A 21,132-nucleotide genomic window follows, 5' to 3' on the forward strand; every position below is an offset into this window, starting at 1 on the left:
CATTCTCTCTCTCTCTCTCTCTCTCTCTCTCTCTCTCTCTCTCTCTCTCTCAAGATGTTATCAGTAGGGTACCTGCCACGAAAGACACTTCACAGGGCACTTCTGTAGCTTAGAGAGAGAGAGAGAGAGACGCAGATTTATAAAAAAAAAAAAAAAAAGTTAAATCCCTCCCTCGTGCCTGGGAATAGCCCCATTCTCCATCTTTTATTTTTTTTTAATACACCAAACCCACGTGTTCTTTTCTTGCGCGAATTTTTTTTGTGGTATAGTTTTTGCTGGCTGGTCTAAAAACGCCTAAAAATACCCGCGGGCAAGGTAAAAGTGAGGGGCATAAAAATTCACAGCTGAGTACTTTATGATGTAAGTCCCTGACGTAGCTTTATGTTACCTGGTATAACTTTACCTAATTTAACCTGAGCAAATCTAACCAGTCCTAATCTAACGTAACCTGACATTTTAATCTAGCCTAAACAGTCATAACCTAATATAATCTGATTTAATGAACAAAAGAATTTTAATTAGTTCATCTAACGATCCTAAACTTTATTTTCCTTAATTCGCTCTGTCCTGATCCAATCTAAACAACCTAACCTAACGTGACCTAACGTAACGTAACTTTACCTGATCTAACATAACCTAACGTGATTTAAGCGACCCTGTGTTGATAAAACCTTACTTCACCTGGAAACACAGGTGGAAGAAGTTAGTTTGAGGATGCCTTTATTGGATCCTGAGAGTCTGCAGTTGGCTCTTTCATTCTTGTCTAATCTAATTTAAAGAACTGTAACCTCCTTGCTTAAGAAGGCCTAGATGGAAGATTAAGAGCAGCCTAGAGATGGTTTTTATTCTTGCTTCCACCAGTCGGTTTTATTCTGCTCGATGAACGGCCCTTCTCAGCTGGTTCAACATTTCTTAGTACTGTGAAGACTCTTATGTACAGTACTGCATTTTATTCAAGACGATTTTATTGAACTGAGGGGAATACAGACAGTCAGAGGGTTAAGAGCGATCTCCAGTAATCCTTTTGCCATTATAGGTGGTTAAGTATCATAATCTGGCCAACTCCGGACGATTATACTCTTAAGGAGGGAACAGTCTTGCGGCCGTCTGGGCTTTGGTTCCTTCTTCCTTGCAATAAGAAAAAAAAATATGTAAAATCCTCAGCGCGTTTGAGTATCAGAAGAGTGGAGGGAATGGTAGAAAATAAAAATACCCTCTCTGTGAATGAGATTGTGAGGGAGCAGCAAAAATAGTGAAAAAAAAAGGGTCTTGGTAGTTAGATAGTTAATAATAAAGACACCTTCAGCTACCCAAGTGTCTGAAAGGAAAAGGGGAAAGGAGTGAGAAAAAGAGAGGGGAAAAAAATACCTTGTGGCATGTGAGATAATTGGCTTTACCGGTTTTTGAGACGGAGTTGTGACAGGGAGAGGAGGATGGGTTGGGTAACCTGACTCACTCACCTTTCTGTCTCTCACGCTGTTGTCTGTTTTCTCTCTCTCTCTCTCTCTCTCTCTCTCTCTCTCTCGCGTGCGTGCGCAGACAAATCACCCATACGCATGTAAGTCGTAAATAGGTTGATGTCCACAAGGAAAATGGATAAACGAAATTTCTCGAGTGCTTTCATATATTCACATCTTTAGGGATGGAGTGAACGGGACGGGCTGGGATGGTGGTAGGATGCGGGGCAGGAGGGGTACACCTCATATGGGCCTTGTAGACTGGATGGCATTGGCGAGGTGAAGATTTAGGTCAGTTCTTTCTAAACCGAAGTTGTTATGCTTGAAAAATTAAGTGCTATTATCTTCTGTCTAATTCTACATCTCGTCCGTGAAGGTCCATGAGATCCCATTGCTAGTGAAAAATTTATCTTAATCTGAATAAATCGTATGGAGATAGCAAGAGTGTTGTGAAAAAGAAGGAATTGTGCTCTGGGGATTAATGTAATATAACGTTGTCTATCTATCTATCTATTGCCAGACACGTTGTGTTACCTAAAAAATAACTAATTGGATGATACTTTGCAGCAGTTTCAAAGGTCTTCAGTTCATCCATCCAGACGTGACATTTATTCTGTCCATCTTTATCCCAGTGTAGCCTTGATGTGTGTCTGTCGGTAGGAATTAGATAGCTGATGATGTGGAGAATAGAAAGGAAAGGAGATGGCATTGAAGAGTGTGCTGTTCTTATATCCTGTAACATGACATTTACACTGCCCATAATTCCCCTGTGTTAGCTATGAGGTGCGTCCGTCGGTAGTCATTAGATGGTGGATGCACTGGAGGACAACCATATGGGGTGGAGTGAGCCCTGGGGGGAACGGGGTGGGGGTGCAGTAGACAGATACCAAAGCCAAACCACATCAGTCAGTCCCCCGCCGCTCGTTCGCCTTCTGTTCTGTCTCCTGTCATCAGCTTTGTGGTGAAATTTTCTCTCTCTCTCTCTCTCTCTCTCTCTCTCTCTCTCTCTCTCTCTCTCTCTCACACACACACACACACACACACACACACACACACACACACACACACACACACACACACACACACACACACACACACACACACACTGGAGCTGTACGGTACTGTTTCAGCTCTGTAATATGTAATAATTTTCTCCAACTAAATTAAATCTTTTGGCTATAATATGAATAAAATACACACGTCTGTTGTAGGAAGGACAAGCTACACACCGAACCACAGGAGGCTCCTTGAATTATTTTTTTATTCAAGAAAGAAGAAACCAAAGGCCAAGAGCCCGCAAATTGTTCCTACCAATAAAAAAACAAAACCAAGATAGCAGAGAGCCTAATTCAAGATCCGTTCATTTCGAGATGCTTGGACACACTGCTTTTGAAAGACTGGAGATCATAGGCATCAGGAAATACAGATAGAGGGAAACAGTTCCAGAGTTGACCTGTTGCATACGTGAAAGACTGGGAATCGGTTAATTTTTGCATTAGAGATTTGGACAGAAAAGGAATGAGCGTTTGTTGCTAGATGTGTTACGCACTCGCTGTGGTGATGGAGGGATGCAAGCAGACAGTTCAAAGAAGCAGTGACCATTGAACTAGTGATAGAAAAGGGATAAAGATGCAACAGTGCAGCAAAGAAACAGATTTTGAAGGGAGCCAGTGGGAGGAGGGTTAATGAGACGAAATGCTTTTGACTCTACCTTGTTGAGAAGAGCTGTATGTGGGGAACCTCCCCACACATGAAAGTTGTACTCAACACAGGGACGAATAAAACCCGTGTATAAAGTCAACAACTGTGCAGGGGTAAAGAAGGCACGGAGTCGGGTTAGCACACCTAATCTCTTGGAAGCATATTTTACAAGTGAGGTAATATGATCTCTTCAAGATAAATCCCGCGAGAATGAAGCCCCAAGTATGTGTAAAGATGAAATGGGATTGAGTTGGATATTGTTAAAAATTGGAGAGGATGCTCCTGCGGAAGATTTTGTCCTGTTGGAAGATGTAAAAACAGTCTTTGATGCATTAAAAACAAGATTACTTTTACCCTAGTTAGAGATATGAGCCAAGTCAGACATTAGGTGTGTCATAGCCTAATCCCTTGTTTGTTGAAGTAACTGCTGAGATGGACGCTGCGGGAAGCGAATGGAAAGGTGAAGGTGAAGTCATCAGCGTATGAGTGGACAGGGTTATATGTACAGCTTAGGTCACTGATGAATAAATGGGAGAGTTGGTGATATGGTGTAATAAGTCTTATAACTGGCAGGTAATGCAGATATAATCAAAACAAAGTTTCCTCATAATGGGGCAACTTTTGCCGGCCCCGAGGCGTTGGTTCTTTCATTGCATTGATAAAAGGCCGTCCACAGTACTGTCGAGACGGCTTGAGTGAGACACAGCGGGTGGGGATGGGACAGAGAAGGGTTGTGAGGAGAGGGGCGGGGTGGAGGGGGTAGACTGGTGGAGGGGGAGTACCAACCAGTCCCTCTTCCCTCTCTACCTCCCTTCCCTCCCCTCCCTCCCCCCCACCTCGTGTGTGAGAAATGGGTCAATTAGCGTAGGAGGTGTGTAAAAGCATCCTATCTTAGACGGGAACCAGGGCTTGGGGGTGAGGGGGGAAACGAGGAATGAGGGGGTGAGGGGTCAAGGAGGAGGAAGGTAGTGGTAATGGTGGTGGTAGTAGTAACAGAAGTAATAGGTATAACATTAATAAAAGTTGTGGGGCTAAGTAAGGAGAAGCTAATAGTGGTGGTGATGGTGGGGGTGGTGGTAGTGGTCGTGGTGAAGCGAGTATAGTGGTGGTGGTTTTGGTACTGGTGGCGGTGGTAGTGTTGGTAATGTTGGTAATTGCTGAAGGGATGGTATTAGGGGATACCGAAATAACGGTGGAGTGAGTATTGGAAGTAGAAATGGCATTGGTAGTGGTAGTGGTATGATAAAGGGAGTGGTGATAGGTGTATGTATGGTTGTGGTGGTAGTGGTGATAGTGGCAATAGCGGTGTCGATAGTATAAGAAATGGTCCTCGAGAAATTTGTGGTGGTAGTGGAAGTGATCGAGACGGCTGTAACACTGTGATATATTCCCACCCATACTGTTGCGTATTGTGTGTGTGTGTGTGTGTGTGTGTAAAACTAACTGTCGAGAGTAGATTGCGATGTTCCCCTTTCAGATATATATGACAGAAGGTAACGTTCCTAAATCAAGCGTAATTGGCTGATGCTGTAGATGAACTTGTGTTGATTGAAGACCCAATGATAACGAGATGGGACAATACCAAGCCACTGTAAACATTTAACGCGTGAAATGTTGACTGATTTAAAACTCATTGATGCCTTGGTTTGCTGAGGTCTAACCATCCATACGAATCACCGTAGTTCACAGTAATTATAGTGGGTAGTTAGAATACCAAAACATCACAGTGGCAGCATAGTTCCCATCTCTTTATTGGGTAGTCAGTTCCCATCCTGACGTCTTTACTTAAAATAGGATGGTGAGGATTCTTCAGAAGGGTCGTGGAAGATCTCTCTCTCTCTCTCTCTCTCTCTCTCTCTCTCTCTCTCTCTCTCTCTCTCTCTCTCTCTCTCTCTCTCGATGGAATTAAGATTAGAGTGATGATGGAGCTGGTAAATTGATTGATGATTGGTGATGGTAATGGTGATATTGATTATGGTAGTGGTGTTGATATGATGATGATGAGGATGAGGATTGATGATGATGTATTTGTGCCGAGGATTATTCGGTATAGCTGCTGAGGACATGTTTTCATAGTGGAGTACTAGTATTTTGTAGAGGAAATTAGGATTACGATGTTAATGATGAAAATGTTAATAGGCATGATGATGATGATGAGGATTGCTGAGGATAATGGTGATGATAAGGATGATTGCTGAGAATAATGGTGATAACGATGATGATGATGATGATGGTTATGATGTTAATGATGATGATGGTGATGGTATGAAGCGTTGTTAATCATGTGTGGATCAACAAATTCAGTAATCAGTTCAGTTAATGCTGTCGTAAAATATGATACTGTTAGATTCCGCAGTACTCAGTGAACGTATCCATTTGCCAAAAGTTTACCTCCTTTTGCGGAAACTGATTGTAAAGACAGTTGGAGGTCGATTATAAGTTTTCCTTCCTTTTTCTTTCATGATTGGCAGTTTCTAGGTTAGTTAGTGTTGTGTTCTTTACATAACTCCTTTCTCTACCTTGTCTCTACCCTCTGCCATCCTTCCCTCGCCCTCTTCCTACCCAGGCCCTATCACACGGTACCTCGTACCAGGAACGGCCGAGGAAGATTTAAGTGGAACAAAACTTGGACGCTATCACACATGTTCCTCGTATCCTCGGCAAAGGACATGCTTCTCACACTGTTGCCAGAGCCCCGTCTCGCGACTGTGGACAGTGATCGCTGTCGCTGACTCGATAAAGAATAAGGAGAAGCAACTTTTGTTTACAAACTGGTACACACGCGGAACTGCCTCAATTTCTCTATAAGGGCGAATTCAGCTGCCCTTGTCCAGGAAATCGATGATAAAGCCATCAGTACGTTGTTGTGGTGGTGGTGTTTTCAGGTGGCGACTAGTTCGTCTACTCTACCTGCAGTGGAGTCCTCAGTTGTAAACACGTGATAGTTTATCGACATCACAGTTTCCTCGGTGTAGGAAATATTAACTCTTTATAAGGCCTTCAAAACGATTGATATTTATTATAAAATATTAATAAGTCTTCAGTGTTAGGCTAAATGTTTAATAATGTAGTATGATATATTCTCTGTCGAGTAGCCTGGGTTTTGGTCACACTGTTTTGCCCGTCGTATCGTCGGCAGGAATCCATACAGACGGGTTCCAAATGCCCGTGGTATCGTCGGCAATTTTACCACGTTACCGTTCCGATTTACCATCGTATCCTCGGCAAACCTCGTATGAGGTGCCGTGTGATAGCCCCTTACTCTCCTTACCTACTCTTCTTCCCTGCAACGTTCCCCTCCTTTCTTTATCTACCCTTCTTTCGGCCATCATTCTACCTACCCTTACTCTCCCCACCTTCCCTTCCCCTACCTATTCTTCCTTTTTCTTTCCTCCCTTTCACCCTCAACCTACCCTTTATATCCCCCTCCCCCTCTCTCTGGGTACCCTTCCCTATATCTCTCTCCCTTCTCCCACGCGCCCCTCCCTCCCTCCCTCCTTTCTCTCCTTACCTTTGCCTACCTCCCACCTCCCTTCCTCTCCTCAACCCCCTTACCATTCCTTCACCCTCCCATTCCCTCCAACTCCTTCCCCTCCAATAGGGTGAAGGGAGGTTGCAGAACTTCCCCTCTTCAGATCTTCAACCCATAATGTTTGTCTGCCGTAACGACGCTTGTGCAGTCAATAAGTATAAATATCCGAGTATTTTAACAAACTGTTCCCTCCCTTTCTTTCCTCTCCAGCCACTCTTCTGCCCTCTTTTTGCCCGCGTAGTACTGTACTAGTTGTTTTACCGTTATACTGTATATATATATATATATATATATATATATATATATAATAGAGAGGGTAGAGTCAGGTTATTAGCGTGTCGGCATGAACAAAGGCAGATAGTGGGTGGGGGAGAGAGTGGGGGTTCATTTTACATCTATTTTGCATGTGGTCACTTACACACACCTCATTTGCATACGCCACAGCTCCTAACAAGACTCCCACTGCCCCTCCCCGACCATTACTCCGCCGCTAATTCATTACATAATTTATTGTGCTTGGTGGGGCTTGGCTTGTGTGTTCTAATTAAGCTTTATCCAAACCTGACAATGTAATCTATCTCGACCTGGTTTTATTCGAACTTGTGTTTATTTATCTTACCCTACTGTACAGTATCTTTGCGTGGGAAAAGAGGTCGGAATGATGATGATGATGATGATGATGATGATTACGATGATGATGATGATTACGATGATGATGAAGAAGGGGAGAATGATGATAATTACGATGACGGTGATGATGACAACGACGACGATGACGAGTTGCGAAGTGCCGTGTGGTTCATTGGCGAACAGATTTATGCCGCATTGCAGTAGAAAAGTCCAGTGTGATAATACTGAAGATATAGCAGTGATAATACTACGGGTGTGATGAAGTGGAGTGTGGGAGGGAAAGGGAGGGTGCGGGAGTAGTTAGGGGAATATGGTGTTAGGATTTTGTTTTTTTAATTCGTCGGCGCAGGAAGTTTTCTGGCGCGTATTCTAAAGTGGCGTATTTTGCGTATTATACACCTTTTTTTATGTCATTGATTTTCGTGTGGACCTAATTGGCCTTGGTATCATAGGTGAGAATACTGACGTGAGGAGTGGAGAAGTAAATGTGTGCAAGGGATCCTGCTAAGGCCACGAGAACAATGCTGTGTTATACGTGGTGGTTCAGTGACAGGCTGCAGGTGTGGTGGCGTGGAATGTGAAGGCAGCTGTATAATGAAAACATGGTGCTTTGCGTTTTCTTTCAGGCTTTGTTTAGTTGGTGATGGAGATGCAGTTAGTAGTATTTCAGTGGCCTTAGGAAGCTTTCTGGCATCTCTTGGTTAGCCATTTTATGTATTTATTTTTTTATTTATTTACATATGAACATGACATTTCTCTTCCATTCCTGCCACCCCAGACTTATATTTTAGCTAATGGGGGACTTCTCGTTGTGAAAGAATTAACGTGCTATATATAAAAATTAAATGATAAGGAAGGGATATTAAGGACAATACTGCTGTTATATGTAATGATGCAGTGATAGGATGCAGGTGTGTTAGGGTGGGATGTGCAAGCAGATGTATATATAAGAACAGGGTATTCTGGCTTTTTAAAATTCTCGATGGCTTCTCTGCAAATTTGGAATGAGCTGTTAATAGTTGGTAGTGAAGTATGCAGTGAGGTGTGGTGTGGTGTGAAGATGTATGGTGCAATAGTGTGAAGTGTGTTGGTTAGGTGTGGTGTGAAGGTGTGGTGGAATGTGGTGGTATCAAGCGGTATCAGCAGATGGGGAGCCTGTCCTCTCCTGCCTAACTCTCCCACGCCTTCCCTGCCTTACCCTGCTTCGCCATATCTTGCCCCTGCCTCGCTCTGTCGTGATCTGACTAATTCCAGAGAGAGAGAGAGAGAGAGAGAGAGGAAAACAGCAAGATGGTGGGTGGCGACAAGCAGACATAATAACATAAACGATAAGCTGACTGGGCAGGTTAAGAGAGAGAGTGCAACTATCATCGGCCACCCTTGTGTATGTATGATTATAAATGTGGACGTATGTGTGCGTGTGTGTGTCTGTGTGTGTGTGTGACCTTAGTATGTGACCCCTGTGACCTCATCGTGACCTCCCATGACATCACCACTACCGTCTGGCTCATTATTCTTTCCTTGTTGTTTGATGTTTCTTTAGTGGGTTTTTAATTGGATTTTTTCTTGGGGGGAAGGGAGATTTTGTGGGATTATTTCCTTATACATGAATCTCACACACACACACACACACACACACACACACACACACACACACACACACACACACACACACACACACCACTTTCTCTCTCTCTCTCTCTCTCACACACACACACACACACACACACACACACACACGGTCATACAGTCGTCTTCCGCCCCCCACAGCCACACCAGCCGGCCATATCAACCTTCCTGACCCCCACCACCTCGCCTCCAGTTTATGGCACCCACCGCAGCGCTAAAATTTGTCAGAACCCAAAATTTGTCAGTATTGGAATTTGCTAGTGTTATAATGGATTTTTGTTAGTGATGGATTTTATTTTGATTAGTTTTTGTCATCTTTAGAATCTGGTAGCATTTTTTTTTGGGGGGGGGGTGAACGTCTCATTACTCTTTTTTTTTTTTTTTTTTTTTTTTTCGATTTTCACCAGGAATATAATAATGTGTTGGTAAAGAGAGAGAGAGAGAAAGAGAGAGAGAGAGAGAGAGAGAGAGAGAGACGGAGTTTGCACAGGTAATAGTCTGATACCAGAACCATCACAGGAAGCAAGAGTACGAGTATTATAGTGTGGGACAGCAAGACTATAATGGGGTGGTGGAATTAAGAAGAAAATGACGATAGCAAGAATGAAATAGGAAAGAAGTCATGGTAGTGAATGATGTGTGTGTGTGTGTGTGTGTGTGTGTACGTAAGTCTGTCAGTGCTGGAGTTTGTCAGTACGAAAAGCTGTCAGGAGTGGGGGCTGTCAGTACGTAAAACTGTCAGGAGTGGTCCCTGTCAGCGCTGGGATGTGTCAGGAGCAAGGTCTGTCAGCATGGAGGACTGTCCAACACAAGTAGCTGACAGAAAAGACCCCATTCTCATGTCACTAGTACCTCGCCCATGGTAAATTACTTCGCTTTTGACATCATAGTATTTTGTATTTTGCCTTATATTATTCCCTTGCACCAGCTTCTTATCTGTGCATCATCCAGTCGTTTTTGCCTCAACAAGAGTGTAGGGGTCCTGGGCTAGGCTACCTAATCCCAGCATTGAAGGCGAGGATGACCAGCCTTGCTCTCCCTTAAGTGACATTACGTGAGCAATAAATCCCAACTATCGTTCGAATGTAATAACCCTGTCCGGTTGGAGCTCCTTCACTCAATAAACCACCAGACGTCGTCACTGATTTCCTGAGTTACGGGAAACAATTTTGCTTGTCATTCAGTTTAAAGTCACCAGAAGGCAGCGCAACATTTAGTGAGTGGATGGTGCACGCCCTCACTTAGCAGAGGGCGCCCCCACCTGCCACAGAACTAATGCTAAAGGAACCGCCCATTTCAGTTACATAAGCGCAAACATTGATACGGTATTTATTTCAGTCTCATTTGGTTTTGACACGATTTGAAGATGGCAGTTCCAGCTGTATATCTTTTCTTTCTTTTTCTTTTTTCTTTTCTTTTTATATATAGAGGGTCAGTCCATATTTTAACTGTTTGTTGTTTGTGTAAAGGAACTAATGAACTCAACTGTCCAGCCACAAAACCTTTCATGTAGTGAGGAAATTGGTGGTGGTAAGAGTCGGCGGTCTGGTCACTTCCTGAGGTGTGGTGTGACCGCAGCCACGTGCCACACCCGACACGCACAACACTTGACCGCAGCTAGAAGGGGCCCTGCCGCTGGGGTGAAAAGGAATACCGCACCTATAACCTCCTTCCGTCGTCGGGAGGGGTGAGATTATAGCGTTTAGTTAGATTATAGCGTTCAGTTAGATTATAGCGTTCAGTTAGATTATAGCGTTCAGTTATATCATTCAGTCATAGAAGGAGTGATACGAGTTGAATGAAGTAGAATAACGGTAGCTAGAACAAAGTGCAAAAGATAACCTCGGGTAGGAGGGGTAGGGTTAGTTAAAGATGGCCAGAGCAGAGTCATTCAGAAAAAATCACGGAGGAAATTCTGTATATTATTACTTTGAATGGCGGTAGTTTGATTTGAAAATTAGAATGGTGAACATATAAAGAGATAGGTACATAGGTAGATAGGCAGATAGATACATAGATAAAAAGGTAGGTACAGTAGTTATAGGAAGACAAATCGCTTGATATAAGATAGTGAGTGAGATTGGAGAGTGTCACAGAGAAAGAAGAACCATGAGCTGTGTTAAGACTTGGTCAGTAAGTCGAGGAGAGGTGAGGGGAGGTAGGGAGGAGAGAAAAGGCGAGGAGTAAGAAGGAGGGAGTGGGGAAGGAGGGAAATGAAGGAGTGGAAGGGAGAAGCAGAGAAACAAGGGAGGGGATAAGACGAAGGGGAGAGAGGGAGGGAACGAGAGGTAAGAACAGAAAGGAAGAGAGTAAGTGAAAAGAAAGAGGATGTGAAGAAATAGGGGGAAGGGAAGAAAAAAAAAAGGAAAGGGGTGAGAAAAAGGGGGAGGGAAGAGAAGAGTAAAGCCAGATAGACAGCGAAGAGGGGAAGTGTCACAGACCGGGACAAACCGTGGATTATCTCAGAGTAGTGCAGAGTGTGTGTGTGTGTGTGTGTGTGTGTGTGTGTGTGTGTGTGTGTGTGTGTGTGTGTGTGTGTGTGTGTGTGTGTGAGAGAGAGAGAGAGAGAGAGAGAGAGAGAGAGAGAGGGTTCTTAAGGATGTAGTGGAAGGGGTAAGGAGGGTAGGGGTAGGCGTTGCACCACACACACCACTTCCCCCTGCGGTGTATGTGTGAGGGTGGCGTTGTGTGGCGCGGGCTGGCCTTTCCGGCTGTCGGCTGCCCCCAAAGAGAGTGCCGGCAGCCTGATTACAGCCGGACACCATATCGCTAATGAAATCTAGAGGGGCTGTGAGAGTGTGTCCATGAGTGCCAGAATCAGAGACGCATTTTTTTTTATTGACCACTTTAAATTCCTCTCATTATCACATTTCCTTCTTTATCCAGGATCTGTCTGTATACGTATGTGTCTATCTATATTTGTCTATCTGTTTATCTGTGTCTACCTGTCTGCAGTATGTATTCGTAGACTTGCATATAATGAGATACATACATTGAACGATACCTGGTGTATAGATAGATAGATGCCCGTTCTTATTCGTCATTTATCCACCGCCTCTTCCCTCTTCCCTTCTCTGGTTTACACCTTCTCCTCCTTCACCTCCTCTTCTATCCACTGTTTTGCTTGTTTTAACGCACTGTTCTTCATTAAATCCGACACAGAGGGTGGAAAAATTCATGTCTTAACCCATAAATGTCAGTATGTCTATTTGTCTGTCTGTCTGTTGCTCTTGTTTACCGTAGGATGAAGTTCTCAAATTTTAATGAAAGTACATCATGGGGCAGGAGCGCAGGTATATCAGAAGTCTGTTAGTAAAGCACCATTTGCTTGTAGTGGTTCGCGCTGTAGTGAATACCCTTCTGACTTGCAGCGGTTCATTGGCCCATCTTCCTCCTTCCTCTTTTTACCCGTGGAGCAAAGCAAGGGAGAGCGTCGAGCGCTTAACCTATCCAGAATGTGAGAGTGTGTTTTGTTCTATCTCCAGACGATTTTATTCCGCTAAAGGGGGATGTGTTTTCATTAAGGATTATTTTTTTGTGTGTTATTTCTAAGCGATTTGTTTCAGCATAGAAGTCGTCTCGTCATCAGTTATTTTATATTTATTGTCGATACCACCAGACGATTTTATTCATCTAAGCGCCTCGTCGTCAGAGTTTTTATTTACTTTATTCTGGATATTAACAGGCGATTTCTTTCAGCTCAGGAGTGACCCTTCATCGTTTAAGGGTGTTCTTACTCGTGTTAGTTATGGTTCCTGCCTTCATATTTCACCTTTTTTTTTTTTTTTCCCCTCCCACCCTCCTGACCTCCTTCCCCTTCCTTCACTTACCCTCCTCCGCTCTCAACAGAATTTCTTACCTCCTTCCTCTTTTCCTTACCGCACCCTGTCTTCCTTTTATTCCCCCATTTCTTCCCCTCACCTCCCCACCAGTCTCTTTCGTCCCCACCCCATCATTTCCCCTCCCAACGAACTCCTTCCCCCTCCTCTTCTTCCCCGTCGCCTTCTTCACTCCATCTTTTTTTCCTCCCTACCCTAATTTCCCCCTCCTTTGCCACTTCTTCCTCCATTTTCCCCACCTCGTTTCCCCCCCTTATCCGCCAATCTCTTGCCCTATCTGTAACCCTTATGCTTATCCGATACAGTACATTACTTGAAACTGCGCTGTCCCCCCCCCCCCGCTCTTCCTTCCTTTCCTTCTCTCCCCTCTTTGTACTCCTTTGTACTCTTCCTCGCCTCTTCGTCATCTTTTCATCTTTCTCTTCTCTTCTGTTCCTCTCTCGTCTTGTATGGTCGACTCCCCCTCTTCCTTTCATCTTTATCTTTCTCCTTTCTTGCAAGCTTTCCTCAACTCTTCCTTTCTTCTCCTCCCTCCCCACTTTCCCTTTCCCTCCTTCCTCCTCACCTTCCCTCCCTTCCCCTCACCTTCCCTCATGCCCATTCCCCTCCTTCCCCTCCACCTCCTCCCCTTTCTTCCCCTTCTTTTCCTCCCACCTTCCTCTCTCTTCCCTTTCCCTAAACCTTCCCTCCCCTCCCCCACTTCCACCCTACATTAAAATCTCTGAAACTAAGATCCCCCGCCTTGAAAGCCCCGTTGTGTGAAGCGAGAGAGAGAGAGAGAGAGGTTTCAGGGTACCGTGATAAGTGACAGGAAGAGATGATTTGCGAGAAAGTTATTTGACAGAAAGAGAGAGAGAGAGAGAGAGGTTTCAGGGTACCGTGATAAGTGACAGGAAGAGATGATTTGCGAGAAAGTTATTTGACAGAAAGAGAGAGAGAGGGAGAGAGAGAGAGAGAGAGAGAGAGGTTTAAGGGTACCGTGATAAATGATGAGGAAGCGATGATTTGCTAAAGTAGAGAGAGAGAGAGAGAGAGAGAGAGAGAGAGAGAGACCCAGATCCAGACACCGGCATCATATTCTAACATTCACCCCGCTTTCTCAATTAATGTTTACCCTACATACCCGATAATGCCACTACGCGCCGTAACAATTCCTGTACCCGTATTCTTGTCGTAAGCTCACTAACAGCTCTTCATAAGCGATTGATTTAATAACCGTTGATTGACGCAGAGTAGTCCAGTCTTGTAGTATAACCTTTAGAGAACGCAAAAGCCATCGAGTATAAGAGGACTGTAGATCATTTAAGCCGTGTGTGACCCTCCTACGTCCCTGGCAGTGTTTACATGGTAGGAAAGAACTCTGGCTCCCTTCTGGATTCCAACTTCAGCGCTTCTACTGCCCAAGACCTCTACCAGCCACAATGCCTCAGAATATTGAGAAAAAAATATAAAACTTGCGATTACGGTAAAGTGATCACGTTAGAGTAGGTGTGGTGTGGTGTGTGTATGTGGTGTGATGGTAGGGGCAGGTGTGGTGGAGTGGTGTGGTGTGTGTGTATGTGGTGTGATGGAGTGGTGTGGTGTGTGTATGTGGTGTGGTGGTAGGGGCAGGTGCGATGGATTGGTTTGGTGTGTGCATGTGGTGCGGTGGTAGGGGCAGGTGTGGTGTGTGTGTGTGTGTGTGTGTGTGTGTGTGTGTGTGTGTGTGTATTTGGTGGTGGAGTGTTAGGTGTGGTGGTAAGGGCAGGTCTGGTGAAGTTGTGTGGTGTGTGTGTGTGTGTGTATATGGTAGTGAAGTGTTAGGTGTGGTAATAGAGGCAGGTGTGGTGTGGTGTGGTAGGAAGAGTGGGGTGTCAGGTGTTATGATAGAGTGAGTGTGACAGTGGTGTGATGTCTCATGTTACTTCACCTCACCTGCCGTCATCCCTCCACTCCACCAGGTGAGTCCCAGCCCGTCACTTCTCCTATTCTAATCTCCATCTCCTCAGGTGCTCTTCCCTCCGCCTCCCCCTCCCTCGTATTTTCTCTCTTTTCCATCCTCCTTTCCCTCATCTTTTCTCATCTCCATCCTGCACTCTCACCTGCCCCGGATGATGATGATGATGGTGGTGGTGGTGGTGGTGGTGGTGGTGATGTTTGATTGGCATGTATTCTGACTGGTCCATCTTACACACGCATGTATTCCGTAACCTCTTCAAGGCAATTACGTGTTTCTCTTCTGGCTCGCCTAAGACGGTCTTACTCAACTTCGAATGTACTGCAATTTAAATAACCCCTTCGATATGACAACACTTTTTTTTCATGAGAATATTTTAGTGAGATTTTTTTAACCTTCCTCACGATGATTTTACAAAGCCCAGGGACCTCTTTGAATGAAAACTGATCCCTCTTTCACACTTCTTATTTTTCCTTTTAAATTTTGCGCCCGCCAGAAGATTTTAGTGGGGCCAAGAAGCGCCTATCATGTACTCTTGGGATTAATTTATTCTTTTTACTTGTTTAAGAAATCATTAACTTTTACAAATGAAGGCGTTACAGCTGCCTCCATTCGCCCCCTCTGTATCGTGATGTCTTGTATTTTATTCGTGTTGTTCTTGGATGATTTAATACAATATTTTATTTATTTATTTGTTTATTATTAGTTGGGGGATAGTTGTAACATTCATGAACCCCTTAAGATTCGGCACACGTGATTCTAAAGCTAGGAATTTTGAGAGAGAGAGAGAGGGAGAGAAGGGGGAGGGGATAAGTGCAGTAGGCTGGTGATTATTTTTCACAGGTACAGCGACTAACACCATTTTGAGTTAGGCTACAGACAAATTCGCTTTCGGTAAATTACGTAATATTTTCATTGGAGAATTCTTTCGTCATAATATTAGCTACTTTTATTTATTTATCTTTCTCTCTAGTTTTATACATAATTTTCAAAGTAACAACGATCGACATTTTTTTTTTTTTTCCGCTGTCGGCAAAATTCGGCGTTTATGTTCCTTGAAGAATATGGCGCCGTTTAAAATGAGATGCTCACGATTTTCCCCGCGGTAGTTTTTCATATCGATGGTGACGGCCGCCATTTTGTAGTAGGGACGCATCCCCTTTCGACAGTTTTCATTTCATAGTTTTTTTTTTTTTTTAATAAGAATATGGTCGGTATTAAGTTTTTGCTGTTACGGCATCCAAATTATTTGTTTTCTTACCGGTATCCACATTTAGGCTGAGACTGGAGTTGCGGGCTAAATTATTGTTATTATTATTATTATTATTATTATTATTATTATTGTTGTTGTTGTTGTTGTTACTACTACTACTACTACCACTACTACTACTACTACTGCTGATGCTGCTGCTACCAGCAACACCTTCACGACTGCTACTGCTCCTACTATTACAATTGCTACTAGAACCACCCTCACCACTGCTACTGCTCCAACTACTACTACTGTTGCTGCTACTACTACTAGTGCTACTTTTATTACTATTACTAGTAACACCACAGCTACTACTGCTACTACTACTACTACTGCTACTACTACTACTACTACTACTACTACTACTGCTATTACTACTGCTACTACTACTACTACTACTGCTGCTATTATTATTATTATTATTACATTTACTACTACTACCGTACTACTACAACTACCAGCCCACTACTACAATTATTATATATTATTAGTATTAGCATTATTTCTTTCTTGTACAGACGGTGTTAACTCAAAGCGAGAACTAAAAAAAGGGGAGGAGGGGGAAGGGAGAAGGAAAACACTGATTGAAGGTATGAAGATTTGGCGCCTATGATTATACCAACATATTGTTTTCGTATCCACAATATTACCGATTATCCCGCCCAGTTCGATGACGTCAAGGTTCCGACGAAGGACAGACGCACAGGAGAACATGGACGCTGTTAGTTTTAGGGGTTCAGGCGTAATTGCTTATATTTACGTTTCATACTCGCAAAAACTGACGCCAACTGCGATGGGTATTATTAATAAAATCTTGAAGTTATTGCGGAATTTTGAATGATATGAATGGAAGTTATTGAGGAATTTTGGATGATGATGAATGGAAGTTATTGCGGAATTTTCGATGATATGAATGGAAGTTATTGAGGAATTTTGGATGATGATGAATGGAAGTTATTGCGGAATTTTCGATGATATGAATGGAAGTTATTGCGGAATTATGGATGATGATGGATGGAAGTTATTGAGCAAGTTTGGATGATGATGGATGGAAGTTATTGCGGAATTTTGGATGATGATGGATGGAAGTTATTGAGCAAGTTTGGATGATGATGGATGGAAGTTATTGCGGAATTATGGATGATGATGGATGGAAGTTTGGATGATGATGAATAGAGATGTTAATTTTTGCTGGGCGATTTCATGATAGGTCTAATTGATGTATTTCTTCCCTTTTCATGTTTTTATTATTTTTTAAATTTTTTTTTATCATACTTTAAGGTCATTCACTGTAATGTTTCTTCTGTTTCTTTTCACCTTTGTAATTTTCCAGGATAAGCCAGAATCCGCAAAGATTGTTCCCTCAAAAAAAAATAATAATAATAAAAAAAAAAAAAATAAGAGAGCCATTTCGTTTTAGGTGACACGAAGCATCCACATTGACACATTTTCATTTTATCCTTCTTTTCTTTTTTTCTGTCACACTTCCCAATCATCTAGGAATTAACAGGCATTTTCATTCTTCCATGTAAGCCACTGGTCAGTTCTGGTACTATCTTCCTCAGTCTGTATTCTCTTAAGTCTAATGTGTCCAGGCATCTCAATATGAATGGATCTTGGTTTTTTTATGTCTCGTTTTATTTCTTTTTAATGGATTATTTACGTAAACTGTTAGTCATTGGCTGTTACTGAAATAAGAAACAATTGAGGAAGCGGACACATAGATATAAAAACATAATGGATGGAGTTATAAGTAGAGTGGTAATTTAATTGATAAAAACGGGTAAATAAACACCAGTGGCTTGAAAAATAGATGGATAGGTAGATAGACAGACATAAAGATAGACTGATAACTTCAACTCACCATCGCTCCTATCCGTATCAGGCGCTGAGGCAGGTGACCGTTCAGTCTTGGGCGCCGTACCTCCTGCCACCCCTGCACCTCTCTCCCCACCCCCCTGTTGCTGTTGTTGCTGCTGGGGCAAAATCCGGGATTGGGACGCCGGCTGTACGTGCTGTAACGGAAGGTGAGGGGGCTTGTGTGCCTGTATCCCTTGCTGTTGAAGTTGCTGTGGCTTTTGCTGTTGCTGTTGATGTTGTTGCAGATGTTGAGTTGTATGTGCTTGTAAGGGAGAGGGCCGAGTTGTTTGATGCTGGGGTGGCAGGCTAGGGGGCCGACTTTGGGCGTTGTAGGCGTGGAAAATCGGGAGATCATGGGCGGGATGGGTGTGCAGGATGGGCAGGTCGTGGGTGGGGTGGTGTGGGATGTCGTGCAGAAAGGGACTAGTGACCTGCGGGGCTCGAACCAGGTCAGGGAGGTCGAGGAGATGGCTGACCGTGAAGCGCTTGTGGTCAGTTGGGGAGCCGGGGGGAGCCAGATACCCCACTACGTCTGTGCCCACACCTCCCCCACCCCCACCCCCACCGCCCCCTCCCCCAGCACTCCCACACCCCGCCACGTTGTAGCTCATCATGGTGGGGTGTGTTGGGGTATGCGAAGTCACCTGCGTCACGTACGATAGATTACGCCAGGGTATGTTAGGTAACCAAAGTATATCGGGTCATACTAGAGAACAGTATGATTTTTCGGGATATTGTAAGTAATCTCGGTGGGGCACTGTAGGGTATGTGAGGTCACTGGAGTATGCTAGGTCAACAAAGTACGTATATACTGTTAAGATATACCTGTGTATCGCACTTCAGTTGAGCCTTATTGAGATATAGTAGGTCACTTTGATATAACAGGTATGCAGAGTCACTGATGTATGATGAATTATGTACGGTAGGTCATGTTGTGATATCTTGGGTGTCCAGGGTATTTTAGGTCCTACAAGGGCACTGTGGGTCAATTTGGAGTATCAGAGGAATGTGTGAGGTCGAGCGGTGTTATGCTGGATCACTTAGGTATGATAGATTTTTATGCAAGGGTATACCAGGGCACATCAGGGCACGGCTACACAAAATCACAGGGGTTTACTAGGTCACACTGAGTCACCTTTGGAATAATCAGGATCACAGCAGTAGGGCACACTGGGATACCGCTCATACTAGGCCACGCCGAATCAGGTCACACTAAGACACTGTTACACCTTCATTGCACAATTAGATCACTCTTACTGCAGCCTCTGATTTCAACGCCGCACCAAAGTATATGAAGGACTTATGTTTCTTATGCTCGTGGTGCAAATGGGATAGATCACTGCGGGTAAGATAGAAGGGTTAAATATTACCACTTTAAATATAACACCGCTTCTTCTTGTAATTATGGAGATTTTGTTCTTTTATTCTTACTACTCCCAGACGATTTTATTTAGTTTAAGAGATTTTTTTCGACATTAAACTTTTTTTTTTTTCCACCCTAGCCAGCGGAAACGACACACTACCTTTCTGCGATTATGGACTTCTGTTTGTTTATTTATGTATTTATTTATTTATTTATTTGTTGGAAATGCAATCCGGTTTTTGTTCGCTGAAAAGAACGGTTAACAGCTTTGATTTTTCTTGTAATTACGAACGTTTTATGTCCGCTAGCAAAAGGATGAGTTTGTTCCCTTGGAAAGAACAGATAACGACACTGCTCTGTCTCATTGCAAAGTGTGTGTGTGTGTGTGTGTGTGTGTGTGTGTGTGTGTGTGTGTGTGTGTGTGTGTGTGTGTGTGTGTGTGTGTTTAATTCAGGCAGACACCAGTCGATTGTCTTCACGTTTCGTTTCTGTGGACACTTTTACCTTAATTTCCCTCCCCCCCCCCACTCATGGTTGTATCTGGTCTGGCATTAAATTCTAGATAGTACAGAGCGATTTTATTCAGCTTTACGTGAACCATTGGAGCCGGAGACTTATAATACGGTACTTTCTTAAATAATTTCAGCCGATTTCATTCAGTTTATTTAATATTATTGGACTGACGTACGGTATTATTGTTGTTGTTTTTTTTTATTCGAGAAAAGGTGGAGAGATGTTATTGCCCGGAGGTGTAATAATAATAATAATAATAATAATATTTAATAGTAATGATAAAATAGTTGTATTAGTAGTAGTGGTAATAATAATAATAATAATAATCCGATCTTTTTCTCAAAGGCGCCAGTTCTTCATATATGGAATTATCTAGCGCTCGACACACTTTCAACACTTATTAAAAAAAAAAAATAACAATAATAATAACAACTAAGAAAATAACTCTAATCGTCCGTCCCAACATCTCCCCCACAGAGTAGAGAGATTCAAGTGCTGTACAGGTTACGAATAAGAAAAAGATACATGTTTAAAAGCAGGCTATTAGGTCAGTAGAGAGTTTGAGCTGATACGTATAAAGAAATCAGAGTTGGATACAAAATATGAGTCTCTTTACGGAATTGGACAAGTGACGGCATTTGAGGGAGTTTGACAGACTTTGAATAGTTTTAATACAGAATTTGAATCGTTTTAATGCAGAATTTGAACCGCGTTACAAAATCTGACAAGTGGCGGTGTTTCAGGGAGCATGTACATATCCCCTCCCCTCTTACCGCCTCCCCGTGCACTCAGCTCCCAGCCTCTTTATCAGATTTCCGATGTCACCGTTCATTTGTGTGGCGGTGCAGAGGCGGCGGGAGGGAGGGAGGCACTGGTCTGGCACTGTCACTGGTCTGGCACTGCTTCCCCGAGTGCCACCTTCAATTACGGTGAGACTAGAGGCGTGCTGGCCCCGTCTCGCTGCCATAGTGCCTTCACCGTACCTACAACTTTCATTGTACCTGGCCTTCTTTTTTCATATTTGTTTGTTTCTTTTTGCCTAACCTCGGCCTGCCTCACCTCATTCGACCTAACCCCACCCTGCCTCGCCTCATTCGACATAACCTCACCCTGCCTCACCCAACAGACCGAGCCTAGCATGACATAACTTCACCCAGGCTCACCCCATCCGACCTAACTCATCCTTACTCCACCCTGCCTGACCTAACCAACACACCCTACCTAACCCCACCCTACCCATCTAACAAACCCAACCCCTCCCTCTATCTAACCTAACCCCTTCCTACTTCACCCCACCCTAGCCAACCCACCTCTCCCATTTCTCATCCGCATAACCTCGCCTGATCGCCCCTTGGCTCGTATTCCCGTGGGTTAAGGAGGCTCCCTTGCACGTCTTCCTTAGCGATTTATTTTTGGATGT

General features: G+C 43.6%; 1 protein-coding gene across 1 annotated transcript in view; it reads right to left on the reverse strand.

The window, feature by feature from the left end:
- LOC145410648 (uncharacterized) overlaps nucleotides 1-18,450 on the reverse strand; it is a 50,120-nt gene extending 31,670 nt beyond the window's left edge. Inside the window, exon 1 of the mRNA XM_080280761.1 lies at nucleotides 17,841-18,450. Coding sequence (XP_080136887.1) covers nucleotides 17,841-18,450 — 610 coding nt within the window. The remainder of the gene's footprint in view (nucleotides 1-17,840) is intronic.
- Nucleotides 18,451-21,132: the final 2,682 nt, after the last annotated feature.

Source organism: Coenobita brevimanus, chromosome 86, assembly GCF_032717465.1.
Source record: "Coenobita brevimanus isolate Jiangsu-jjx chromosome 86, ASM3271746v2, whole genome shotgun sequence".
Taxonomy (NCBI): domain Eukaryota; kingdom Metazoa; phylum Arthropoda; class Malacostraca; order Decapoda; family Coenobitidae; genus Coenobita; species Coenobita brevimanus.